Source organism: Plectropomus leopardus, chromosome 12, assembly GCF_008729295.1.
Source record: "Plectropomus leopardus isolate mb chromosome 12, YSFRI_Pleo_2.0, whole genome shotgun sequence".
Classification (NCBI taxonomy): Eukaryota; Metazoa; Chordata; class Actinopteri; order Perciformes; family Serranidae; genus Plectropomus; species Plectropomus leopardus.
Window position 1 is genome coordinate 9,533,592 of NC_056474.1, and position 13,049 is coordinate 9,546,640.

Genomic DNA, 13,049 nt, shown 5'->3' on the forward strand with positions numbered 1-13,049 from the left:
CCTGATTGTTTTTCATCATGAAATATTGCAACTGTTGTCTGCCTGCTCATCACATTACATTGGACATTGTCTCTGTTCAATGTGCCTAAAATAGCCTGAAATTGTAACACATAGAATAAACTCCTAAACTATGTTTACTAGGAAAATAGAAAAGGTTATTTCCGCCATCGTACCAGTTAATATAACTCTGAAATTAACTGGCAGCGGCTCCAGCCAGGAGCTCTAATTTTCTGTGATTGCAGCACTGGCCAGTAATGCTCTTTAGAAGTCAAGGCGCAAATAGCCCTACAATTGCCTGCTATTTTCAAATAAGTGCTATTATTCCAGCTTAGAGGGTGACTACGCTAAAGCTGTTCTGCAACACTGTTTACATCAAAGGATTAGAGTTTAGAGTCCAGCTCCATCCACTCCATTGCTAATCCTCTGGCTACTGCTGCAGCCAGTGCCGCTGGTTGTGGTGCTAGTTACATTTCACTACAGGCGCAGACTGAGAGGCTGGCTCTGTGTGCCTGGCTGAGGAGTGTTGTTTGATGCCTGTAAATTGAGCTAGATACATTCAATTAATGATAATAAGTACTTTAATGTATTTGGTTGATGTTTTAACAGACAATACAGAGGCAACGAGGGACAAATGAGGGAACTTCAGGACCAGCTTGAGGCCGAACAGTATTTTTCTGTAAGTATAATCCTCAGTTCAACAGTGTCTTTGTCCTCTGCCTGAAAGACACTTGCTTTAATGATCTGTCTTTCCTTCCTCAGACGCTTTACAAAACTCAGGTCAAGGAACTAAAAGAGGAGATTGAGGAAAAGAACCGGCAGGTACAAGAGGCTCATAAAAAGGTGCAGGAGTTGTGCAGTGAAAGGTGAGACACTCATTTCTGCTCACGCTGACATTGACGTAACCACCCAGATGTCCGTTAATGGTTTTATTTCCTATCATTATGAGTTTTTATTGTTGTGTTATTATTAAAAAAAGGAGCTGCAAAGCTGAAGAGAACACGTTTTGTAGGATTTTATTTTACTTTCTTAACTTCTCTAATGTGTTTTATCCTGGACAAAGGGACTCCCTGTCTGCCCAGCTGGATCTGACGGTGACTAAGGCCGAGTCAGAGCAGCTTGCTCGGGCACTGCAGGAGGAACAGTACTTTGAGCTCAGCCAGGAGAACAAGAAGGCAACAAGTAGACATAAGCAGGAGATCGGGGAAAAGGACGCTACTATTGCACGGGTAAACAAATTCAACACCCTCGTTTTATTTTCCTCCAGAAATATTTATTTTGTTGCACATCTAGGTCTAGTCCACGCATACAAGGGTATGTTTGAAAACATAGCTTTTTCTATTTGCTTGGCCTGTTATCCACACACAAACTGTGTTTTAGGATCACTGAAAACTGACTTTTTGTAAAACTCCATCCAGGACAGTTTTTGGCTTGTAACATCAAAATGTCTGCCATTACCTTCTTTGTGAGGCATCACATTTTTTTATTATTATAATTTATTTAGTAGTTTTTGAGAAACATAAACATATGAATGAGCACGAACAAAAATAAGAATACAAAAAATATGTAGAAGTTTGCAATACTGTAGGTCTAATATTTTGTGCAGAACTTTTGAGATACTTTTGAATTGAACTATGAATGAAATGTGTTTTTAAGAAAACAAAAAAGAAAAAGATGGTATTGCGACCTAAAATTAACCTATCCTTATCTAACATAAACTCCAGAACTGTAATGCCAGCACTCCAGTTTCCTGATCCTGGAGGACCCTCTAAAGCCTCCTGCAGTCTGTAACCTGAGAAGATTTTTGCAATCTTATAATTTTAGTGAAAGCTACACTCGCTACTCACTGCAACACGGATCTTAATAAACTTGGGTACGAAATCAAGATTTATGTGTGCAGACTGTACAATGACTCGCAGGCTACGGCATACGTCCATTGATGTCAGTACGCAAGAACAAAAATGTCATCATGTGTCATCCATCTGTGCCGAGAAAAATGTAAACAAACATGAATGTGGAGATAGTCGTGTCTGGGAAAAAAGGCCAGCTTGGCATGCCATTTTTGCAGCAAGAGCTCAAAGTAAGTATTAGGATATACTAGCATTTAGCAGCGTTGTCCTGATCACTGCGTTATTTCATGCTGCATTTCCATTGGTTGGGTAGTAGACGTAGGTCGTCACAGCAGTCACACAGTGAGATTCTCATCCCAAATTACTGACACTGTCAGAATTTTATCCCAGGTTGTCTGATTGCAAAACCGTGACAGCAACCATCCATGAAGTTCTCTCACTGTGCGTCATAGGACCATCATTTTAGAGCCATCACCAAAGATATCGCTGTTTTTTTTTTTCATAATGGTCATCTTTCGTCTGGGACAGCCCACAATTGCACTGTGTATACTGAACTTTACATCCATCAACTGTGTGAAGCGTCACAAATGAGGTGAATATTATTTTTGCAGTGACGGATGTGGCCTTTTTACATGTTTACTTACATTGGTCATGCTCTTGAAAGCGCTTCAGTTGTGTTTTTGCATTTTATGTTTATTGTTTTATTTTCTAAATAGTGCTTGTTTTCAGAAATTCAGAAATGTGTGGGTGGCCTAGGCCTTAGTGAGATGCAACTTGGTTTACTACCTTAATTCTGAATGAGGAAAAAATGATAATAATGAATTTTTTTTGCAGCTTGAGGAATCCAATAAAACTCTGACCAAAGATGTGGAGAACCTCAGCAAAGACAAGTCGGAGTTAAATGAGAAGCTTAGTACTCTGGATGAAGGTACTGTCCCTGCGCTGACCCTCATGTCTCTTTGCTGCATTGTAATTATGTTGTTTCACAAGCCGAGCCTCTTTTTTTTGACAGAGTATGCAGCTCAGAAGGAGGAGATTACAAATACAATCAAGGCCAACTATGAGAAGGTCCTCAACACAGAGCGCACACTGAAGACTCAGGTAACGATGCACAGTTTTAATCAGAGAGTATTTGCAGACACTAGCTATGCAAGAATGATGGCTGATGCTTTCCAACTTTGCACCTACTTTGATTTATCAGGCGGTGAACAAGCTGGCAGAAATCATGAACCGCAAGGACATGAAGCTGGACCAGAAGAAGAAGGGCAGCACCGCCGACCTGCGGAAGAAGGAGAAGGAGAATCGCAAGCTTCAGCTGGAACTCAACCAGGAGAAGGAGAAATTTAACCACATGGCCATTAAGTACCAGAAGGAGTTGAATGAGATGCAGGCGGTAAGTTAAAGAGGTCTTGGAACATTTGAGCTCAGTAAAATCGATAATTTTCCTTGTTTTAAACCCCAAATAATGGCTTTTCTACCAACAGCAACTGTCAGAGGAATGCACATATCGCAACGAGCTGCAAATGCAGCTGGACAGCAAGGAGAGCGACATCGAGCAGCTTCGGGAGAGACTGAATGATCTGCAGCAGCGCATGGATAACTCCAGTGTCACCAGCTTGCAGACAGATGAGACAGACAGCAACATCGCAGGTAGGGTCACCGCAGGGTCTAACTGGACACTGCACACTTTGCTCTGCATCAGAATCTCAAGCCCTAAATGCAAACCGCCTCTGCAACTGTTACTGCAACTATTAAAAGAATTTGAAAATCAACTTTTAGAGCATCTAAATAGTCTGGGCATTGCAGAGAAAGATAAAAAAGAAAGTATTTGAGGACTCCTGTTCAAAACAATGAAAAGGTGTATTTTTAAATTTGCTTCCCGTTGTGGATGATAAAAGTGAGAGTGAATGTTGTGGTTGTGCGATTTATGGCCATTTGAAAGAAAGCAATACCTCCTTTTGTTTTTAGATACCAAATTATGGTAAACTTGTTTAAGAAGGAAGATTGTAGGTTGATAATGTGCATCCACTTTTAGCTGTTGTGTTAATATTTGAATATATATATTTGACTATGTCCGATACTTCAGTGAGAAAATTGATATTGAGGGCATACACCTTATTATTATTTTTATTTAAAGATAGATATAACAAGCCTATAATATGACAACAATGACTTATCTTTTCTTGGTTAGCAGCAGAAAACAGCGGAATGACTGTAGTAAACATAAACAATGAGAGAGAGCAGCTGTTACTGGTGTATCAGTAATGCAGAAAATGTATTTTGAAATTGTTTCAGATATTCAGAATTTATGTATTGATAAGTATTTTTACAACACTAATTTACTAATTGAAATGCCACACTTTACCCTCCTCCTCTTCGTGTTTCCTTCCATTAATGTGTTTTAAAATTTTGCAATATTTTAAATATGTGTCACAATTTCTACAAATCTTGACTTGTTGAAAGTAGGTGGTACAAGGTTCCTAAAAAATCCTTTTGTATGTAACACTAAAAACAGCCTCACAGTAAATTTACTAGGACTTCTATGTTACTTAAGTATGAGATTGATTGTTAAACTTGAATGAGGGATTTCTTTATTATTGGGGGATGTTTGCTTTTTGTTGCTTTGGCATTTTTTTGATGGAGCATCTCCGGTCCTTGTCTAAATAGGTCTGTTTCACAGTTTTGTAACTTTTTGTTTTGAGTATTTATTCTGTGTTTTCTGGCAGGTTAAAGTAATGATTTAGTGATAACAACCTTGTGTATATTATTCAGCAGGTACTTATTGGACAGACTTGAACAGGTGCCGGTGGTTAGGTTTAGCTTTAATTTAGTTTTTCGTGTCCCACTGCCATACTTACAGCTGTACAATGATTAACATCTGTTCAAAATTCATGATAGCACCATCATCTAACAAATATCTTTATTTATAAATATGCTTGATTCTAGATGTGTTTTCATATATGCTGGTGTCTGTGGTTAAACCATTCTCTCTTTATTTCCCTCATGTCCAGTCCTTGCTCTTCTTATCTTTGTAACGTCTATTCCTTTCCCTCTGTGAGTAACTGAGTGGACGAGTCCTTCTTGCCTGGCCTGTGCTGCAGCTGTTGTGTGTCTTTTTGCCCCCTGGTTTTCTTGAATATTCTTTTCCCGGGGGCGAGAAAGCCATCTCTGTTAGTAGAAATCAACAAGAGTTTTGAAAGAAGCCTGATGGAGTGGAGAGAAAAATGTCAGTCCAAATTGATTAAATCGTCTGACCTTAAAAATGTATAAGACTAACTTTAATGGGATGTTAAGCAAAGATGCTGGCAGCAAATCTGCTTAATGTCACAAAGTCAGCCCCATTGGTGAAGTAACCACATCAGATCATACGAGACGACGCCCTGTGTGGGGCTTACCGCCTCACATTCAGCACCTTTCAAAACATGTCTTGAAACTGAAAGCAGTTTTTAATTGATGGCACTGTGTGCTTCAAACACATAACACTCTTATTGTCGTTTTTTTTGTTTTTGTCAGCATGTTCACCCAAAAGTAGTGCTCGTTTGGACACAAAGACCTCCCTCACAACGTCACCTTCAGTTGACAAGCCCCTCTTAGTTCACTGCTCCCGTTTACTTGTGTTGTTTAGCAGCATGCTCTTGAAATGCTAATTTTAGCACCAAATATTGTATTTAATGCACATGGTTGTTTGTATGAAAGGAGTGAGCGATCAAGCTAACTGATGGAACATAAATACTAATCCCTGCTGCAAAATTCTTATTAAAGTGCTTTTAATGGAATTTGAAATTGTGACATACTGTAAAAAAGACTTACCCATGTCTAATATTTTGCTCCTGCATGGGGAGTGTGTAGTAGCAGCATGGGATCTCTAAACTCATCTCTCATCACCTACTCCAGTGCAGTTACCTAAACGCTGGCAGAGCTCCCTCACACATGGGTGCTTTGAAACAATTATGACCTCTGTCACTTAACTTTTAATTTTTCTTCCCAGTTGAGTTTGGATTTAAACACTGCATGGCCTTTTTTTCCTACAGCGCATTTAAATCACTGCATCAGTTTGTAAGTTTTGTTGCATCTGGGCTGCTTTTCAGAATCCAGATTGGAGGGCTGGCTGTCCATTCCTAGCCGCGCTAATATCAAGCGATACGGATGGAAGAAGCAGGTATGTGTATTATTTGGGGTTTCCTCTGCGCACCTGCATTGTGTTGGAGTCTGTTATGGTTTGTCGAGAATGCCGCAAAGCCCTTGAGGGCAATATCCGTCTTCCTCTCATTGTCCTATTTCATATTTGCAGTATGTGGTGGTGAGCAGCAAGAAGATTCTGTTCTACAACGATGAGCAGGATAAGGAACAGTCCAACCCCTCAATGGTACTAGATATCGAGTAAGTGAATTTTGTTTCTGTCTTCTGCTCCCTTTTGACACACAGTGACTGCATTTACATGCACACTTATAATCTGCCATTTTTCTGAATTATGACAATTTCTATAGCTGAAATGAGTCCCGTAAACAGCATGTGCTGTCTGGATATTCCAAATTAGGCCTTTTTCCAAATCAAGTATTTTCAATTAAGGCATGTACGATATGCCAGTATTATTTTGCCATGCACAGATATTTTTGAAGACAGATCTCAAGTAAAAAAAAAAAAAAATGGGCACGCCTGTTGCAAAGTGCACGCTAACAAAAATTTGTGAACTTACAAAGCACGCCCTGCTTGCAGGTTTCTATCACTGAGACTTAAAGACTTAAAAGGCTTTGAAATAATTCAGCAAAAAAATGAGGCCTTAATTGTTATTAAAATATCTTAAATCAATCTTGTTAAAAGTCTTAAATTTTGTTATTGTAAACTTGGTCTTAAATTTCATTCGGAGGGGCATTTAGCAGTTTTAAAATGTCTGAAATTTAACCTGTCTTAAGCTGTGGGAACCCTGACAGTAGTTAGCGGCGGAAATGTCTGTCTGGCTTACATTTGAGGTGTTTCAAGATACGTGCTATGTGCACCTGCAGGGGAACTTGCTGTCTGGCAGAATTAAGACTCAAATGTGGTTGTCTAGCATTATATCACCTTTTAATTAATTCCATGGCCCAAATTTAAAAGCTCAGTTAGAAAATCTGAAAAAAGGAGACTTGTCCTGTCAGACTCCAAAAGGCCAGGTGGTTGAGCACCCCCTGGGGTCTGTCTGTGCACATGCAAGATGATTTGGGTTTTAGGAGCAGTCTGTGGACAGTGTGGATATGCATCTCAATTTAGGTTTTTACTGCAGTTTACGACACAAGCTCTCTTGCCTGTTCACGGTCAGCGTAGCGTTTTGTCGTGGATGTGCTGCATACAAACCAACTAACCAACAGTTTGCAGGAGCCCACGTTTCTGGCCTTCTTAAATTATTTAGAATTTGATGTGAACAGGATTTTAGAAATGCACATATATTGTAATGCCAGTCTTTTATAAAAAATGACTGAAGTAATGAATAAAGTAATGATTGAACTAGTCTGCCACCGCTGGAAACTTCAGTTTTGATGCAAAGAGGCACAAGTAACTCGAGCTCTTCCACTTCTCCTTATTTTGATGTGATAAATGACATGTCAGGGCTCGTTAATCGGAGTATGCACGGCTGCATGTAAGCAGTATTATTGATGGAATATTCATTCTATTACCATGTAAAAGGCTTAACAGGAATATTTGGTAACTGATATCTAATTGTTAATTTTGTGCCTTTTTGCGCAGCAAACTGTTTCACGTGAGACCAGTCACACAGGGAGACGTGTACCGAGCTGAGACAGAGGAGATTCCAAGGATATTCCAGGTTGGATGCTTCTTCCTTTTTTATATTTCATATTTCAACATGTCAAGTCAGATTCTGTGAAGCTCTGCGCAGCCTCAGAAATGCTTATTTTAGGGCAGATTATTTTTGACAGAGGCCCTCTCTCTGTGTCTCTGTCTATGTTCAGATCCTGTATGCCAATGAGGGAGAGTGTAGGAAGGAGGCTGACATGGAGACAGTCCCTCAGGGCGACAAGACCAACTGTCTCCCACACAAAGGCCACGAGTTCATCCCCACGCTATATCACTTCCCTTCCAACTGTGAGGCCTGCGCCAAGCCTCTGTGGCATGTCTTCAAGCCGCCTCCTGCCCTGGAGTGTCGCCGCTGCCACGTCAAGTGCCACAAGGACCACCTCGACAAAAAGGAGGACGTTATTGCTCCTTGCAAAGGTAAAGCCCTGTCCTTGGCAGTCTGAGCTGTTAACGATGAAAAAAACATTCTTCTTTTTGAAGAAGACAAGCTATCATTAACTATAAATGTTTAAGAAACTGAAAAAAATGGCTGAATAAGCATTAGTGATGGTCACAATGACTCTTGAAGAGTTGGCCCATCATTTGCAGCTTATGTAACCTAAGGTTCCATGTGGAGTTTTCCTGTATTGTTTACATCATTATTTAGCAGCTAGCAGTCTTCTTCTTCCCAGTCTTTGTTGTAGGATTGCAGCATAATTTGGTGCGCTACTGCCACCTGTTGATCAGGGTAAAGTGTGAAACCACTGGCAGGAGTGGGAATGTGTCATATTTGCATCCTAGTGCACCAGCCAAGAGATGGTTCAGAAAGAAGATGCTGCACTTCAGAGTCATTTCCTATTCATCTTTGTATTTTTCTTTTAATCTTTTGTAAGTGTTTGTTGATCGGCCAAAATATGATTTTTGTTTTTTTTAAGTTTTAGTGAACATCTCTGACATGCATGGTCGTTTGAAGCTCATATTTTACAGAACTGATTCTCAATCTGCAACACCTTTTGCCCTCTCCTACAGTAAACTACGATGTGACCTCTGCCCGGGACATGCTCCTGCTAGCCCTGACCCAGGATGAGCAGAAGAAATGGATCGGCCACCTCGGAAAGAAGATCCCCAAGACCCCACCATCCACATTTTCAAGAGCCTCACCTCGTTCTATGTCCACTCGCTCTGGACCAAACCAGTCCTTCCGCAAAAACCCTAAAAGCAATACAGGAAAGCTGAGGTAACTTGACAATTTGTGACTGTCTCTAGGCTTTTATTTTATTGTAATTGCACAGCACACAATAAGGCAACTGTGCTATTGTTTTAGGCAGTAAGTGAGGGTGTGCTGCAGTCAGAAGTCTTATTATATCCCATCTGGTGGGCTGAGATGTGGTCGAGTCAGTCGCGTGACCTGCTGTTTGTCTCCTGTGTTGTAGCAGAGCGCAGTCCAGCCTCCAAGCAGCAGACACAACATCCAGCACTTGTTGACAGGAACTTCTTCAGAAAATGTTGATTTTTTTCTTTTTTAGACTTTTCTCTACAGCTTAAAACTTGTCTATTTATTAACTGTTACTGGGTGTTTCTAACACGAGACACTTTCTGGTTGGTTGGTTGCTTGGTTGGGCTCTTTCCAGTTGACACTTTTGGGATTTTTCTAATTGGCACTAATGTGTTGTTGGGTTCAATAACTAACTTACAGACTAAATATACAACTCTTTGTTAGAACAGTCCACACAAAGGATTTTTACCTGTCGAACACGATGAAAAGGTGTTAGTGGTGCTGCAGTGTCTGTAAACCAACTTTTCTGTCATATGTTGACTTAGACTGGGTTACTAACCATCGTAAAGATATTGTATCTCTCTTTTACTGGACACCTGTCTCTGTTTTTTTGTTTCAGCTAACCATCTGAACCGTTTGGATTTTTTTCTGGACTCTAAACTTTCCCACCTTCCTCATCCTCAAAAAACAAAAAAAACTGGAGAAACCTGTATTACATAGAAAAGTCATTAATAAGAAAAGAATATATCAATAAATATCCAGCGCTGGAAAGTTGCAACACATGTCAGACACAAGGCATCACGGACATTAAGAGACCTCCCCCCTCCGCCACCTTTCAGCATTCAAGAGATAAACCCTCCTTCAACTCATCAAACTTGCAGCTCTCCATTACTACCAGAAGATGGCACACTCGTCTTGAACTAAAGATGGACAGCGGAGCGATAGAGGGACTTATGTCATGGAGACATTCTGTGTTTCATATTATATGACAGTTATGATGGAAATGGGAAGGTAAAAGGGGGTTTTGCTGGGACTCCTGCAAGTATGTGTTCAGTTTAAGGTACTGTCATACAGGGATCGCAGATGTGCTGTGCGTGGTTGTGTCTCAGGGGTGGAAAAATAAATATCTATTTTGTAATTTTTTTCCCCCACCTGACAGAAACTCGAGCTAAATGCAAGCAAACTTCCAGTTCCAGCTTAAACAAAAAGAACGACTGATGCCTTCATCTTATATCTCTGGCCTTTTTGCCTTTATTCTTATCACTCTGCAAGTCACTTATCAGGTTTGGAACAGAGTATTGGGACATAAGTATTAGTTGTTTTGAGTATTGAGTGAGGAGCATGCAAGATCATCATTTAAATCTATGCATTATTTTTATTATTATAATTATTTTTATTGCTCCAAGCCATAAGGAATATTCCATTGTAATGGCATATAGGAGTCCTAAAACTTAATTGATTTTTTTCTGTTTATTTGGTACATTGTCTCTGTAATATTTTTTTTTTCTTGTATTTTTTTTTGTAATGTATTGCCTTACATTGATTCATAGATACATGGTTCAAAAGGAAAACATTAAGTTAACAAATGTAAAACTGCACTGTTTGAATTGTAAATTATTTGTAGAAGACTAAACAGGTGTAGCATTTGGCCCACCTAGTGCCTTAACGTTTGGATATTGATTTTACTGCCATATCTGTTTGTTTTTTCTTTCCTCCAAAACAAGACAAATCTTAACTCTTCCATCACTTATTTTTTAAGAAATCGCCACAAATCTTGTGGTTTTGTCGGAACTTCTTTTCTCTGGTTTGAGTATATAAAATATATATATTAGATTACCTCTTTATGGACACATTGCAATAGAGTTAGCGTGTCAAAACAAAGTCCCTAGACTCGGTTCATATCATAAGACAAATTTCGGGATGGTGTACCTAAAGCGAGCCCACCTGTGTCAATGATTGTTAACAATTGCAAGTCTAACATGGTAATGTCCCGTTAATGCAAACCCCCCACAGTGTATATAATGAGAGAGACATAAGGATTATGGAATACCTCCGCAATCTTTTTATTTGTAACTTTTTGTTCAGTTAAAAAAAGCACTGGAACTATGATCTACTCTTGTCTTGGATAATTTGCATGGTTAATTGCATTGGAGTCCGCACTGATGGATATGTCAATAAACATATCTGTATCATTCATTGTACACTAATTTTCATTACAGATACCAATCCTGGGTTTCACAGTCTTATCGGGCTATACAGGGGTCCATTGCAGAACTAGATGCCAACCAGGCCTACTTTGTGCCAACTGGTTTATGTTAATTTAAGAATTTGTGAATATTTAGTGCTGAGGCATATTATCATATATCTATCTACTTGTTAAGGGCCCTGCAGTCGGTGCCATTTTCTTTACTAAGATAGAAGCATGTCTGAAGGTTGCAAATATCAAATACTCAAGTTTCACATTATAGAATAATTATTTAGTAGTAGGCGTCGACCGATAATGGTTTTTCAGGGCCAATAACGATACTGATTATTAGTATTTCGTGAGATCAATAAACAACATCTGGAAACGCTATGCATTTACAATAAAAATTAAAATCTTTCTGTCAGTATTTAGATTTTGGAATATAACTCCAACACAAAACTTTGTTGAAATGCCTTTAGCAAATATTTAATCGAAACTGAAACTTTCAACATCATATACGGCAAGTTGCCAGCAACTTTTTTGTAAGGTCCATTGAAAATTTACAAGAAAATGAATAAATAAAATAGCTCCCCGAGGCTTTACAAAGTCAACGTTACTCCCATGCTGACACTTTCTTTGCAGTTTTTAATTAATTTTATTGGCGATCATTGAAATAAAACACTGATACAGATGATACAATATTTTCGGATTTCTATCACTAATTGTTAAATTGTTAAATATTTTATGGCTCTATAAATACATAAGCACATACACAGAGTCACTGAAATGGGGTAAATATTAGGGGAAAGTCATGGAGAAGTTTTAAATAATCATGGTTAAAATGTGTGGGAACACCATAAATATTACCAATAAAAATGAAACTTTTGGATTAGATTGTGTCATCCAGTCTTGGTTTTGATCTGGATCGAACCTTCAGTTTCTGTTGTTCAAAACTTCTTAGTAGGATTGAGATACCCATGATCCTAAAAATAACGATTATCCTGATCTCAGCAGAGGGATGAATTCAGAATCGATTTCAGAGACAAAATGCCATTAATATTTCAAATTGGTCAAATAGATTTACTTTTTAGAATATTTTGCACTTGATTTGTTTAACTGTTGCAATGATAAAGCAGATGAAGTACACATTAGACTAGCTATCAAGCTTTTCAGTAATGTAAATTAAAAACCTATATAAAAAAGTAAAAATAAGCAAAGTATTTTGTTGCCATAAAATAATCCCCCAAATAGCTATTCAATATATAATCAATATTAAACAAAACTTATTTAAAGTTACAACAATGAAGATCTCTGTTTAGTTCTTTTTGGAGACACATTGAATCCTGAAACCAGTTTGGTGAATTTATTTTCCAGTATATTAGACATCCAGTTCTTAATACTGCAAATGCAACAGCAGTAGCTCATAGGCCCTATTTCTATTGTTTTACCTCATTTGGTGACAAATAGTGACTTAACAGACATTAATTTAAATGAAAATCTTTGAGATATGGTAATTAACTTAATTTTAACTTTTATTTATCACTTAATATAGAAGTAGTTTCTCATGAATGCATCCCCCATGCTGTTTTCTCACTTAAAGTGACCCCACACTGACTATCTACCTGCAGTTTACAGAGCCAGTAGTTTACATCGTGATATCTAGTCCCATTTAAAGCAAGCACTGGTAGTTTGTAATTAGTAGTCTTAAAAAATGTGTATCTGGTTCAGGATGCCCAGTCCAATGTTGCTTTGAAAAACTGGTACAAAAGTAAAATGAATCAGCTGATCCTAAAAAGCAAAACATTGGATTCCCACATCGGGATCATTTTGATCCACATTATTTTTATCTTTATTTTTTTAACAACTGGGCCCAAATAATCTAATTAATGTTTCAAAGGGTTAAAAATCATCTATGGTGCATTAGGAACATGGATATACAGGCTGAGGTGGGGTAAAAATCCTCCAAGGAGTG

At 38.5% G+C, this 13,049-nt stretch overlaps 1 protein-coding gene across 2 annotated transcripts in view; it reads left to right on the forward strand.

Moving 5' to 3' along the window:
• rock1 (Rho-associated, coiled-coil containing protein kinase 1) overlaps nucleotides 1-11,086 on the forward strand; it is a 40,554-nt gene extending 29,468 nt beyond the window's left edge. Inside the window, exons 21-34 of one of the 2 annotated variants that reach the window (XM_042497112.1) lie at nucleotides 607-676; nucleotides 760-863; nucleotides 1,061-1,226; nucleotides 2,682-2,775; nucleotides 2,860-2,948; nucleotides 3,049-3,240; nucleotides 3,332-3,497; nucleotides 5,936-6,006; nucleotides 6,139-6,227; nucleotides 7,569-7,647; nucleotides 7,793-8,054; nucleotides 8,646-8,853; nucleotides 9,050-9,121; nucleotides 9,512-11,086. In XM_042497112.1, coding sequence (XP_042353046.1) covers nucleotides 607-676; nucleotides 760-863; nucleotides 1,061-1,226; nucleotides 2,682-2,775; nucleotides 2,860-2,948; nucleotides 3,049-3,240; nucleotides 3,332-3,497; nucleotides 5,936-6,006; nucleotides 6,139-6,227; nucleotides 7,569-7,647; nucleotides 7,793-8,054; nucleotides 8,646-8,853; nucleotides 9,050-9,101 — 1,642 coding nt within the window. In that variant the 3' untranslated portion in view covers nucleotides 9,102-9,121; nucleotides 9,512-11,086. The remainder of the gene's footprint in view (nucleotides 1-606; nucleotides 677-759; nucleotides 864-1,060; nucleotides 1,227-2,681; nucleotides 2,776-2,859; nucleotides 2,949-3,048; nucleotides 3,241-3,331; nucleotides 3,498-5,935; nucleotides 6,007-6,138; nucleotides 6,228-7,568; nucleotides 7,648-7,792; nucleotides 8,055-8,645; nucleotides 8,854-9,049; nucleotides 9,122-9,511) is intronic. The other variant, XM_042497114.1, reaches the window with a different exon arrangement.
• The last annotated feature ends 1,963 nt before the right edge of the window (nucleotides 11,087-13,049 follow it).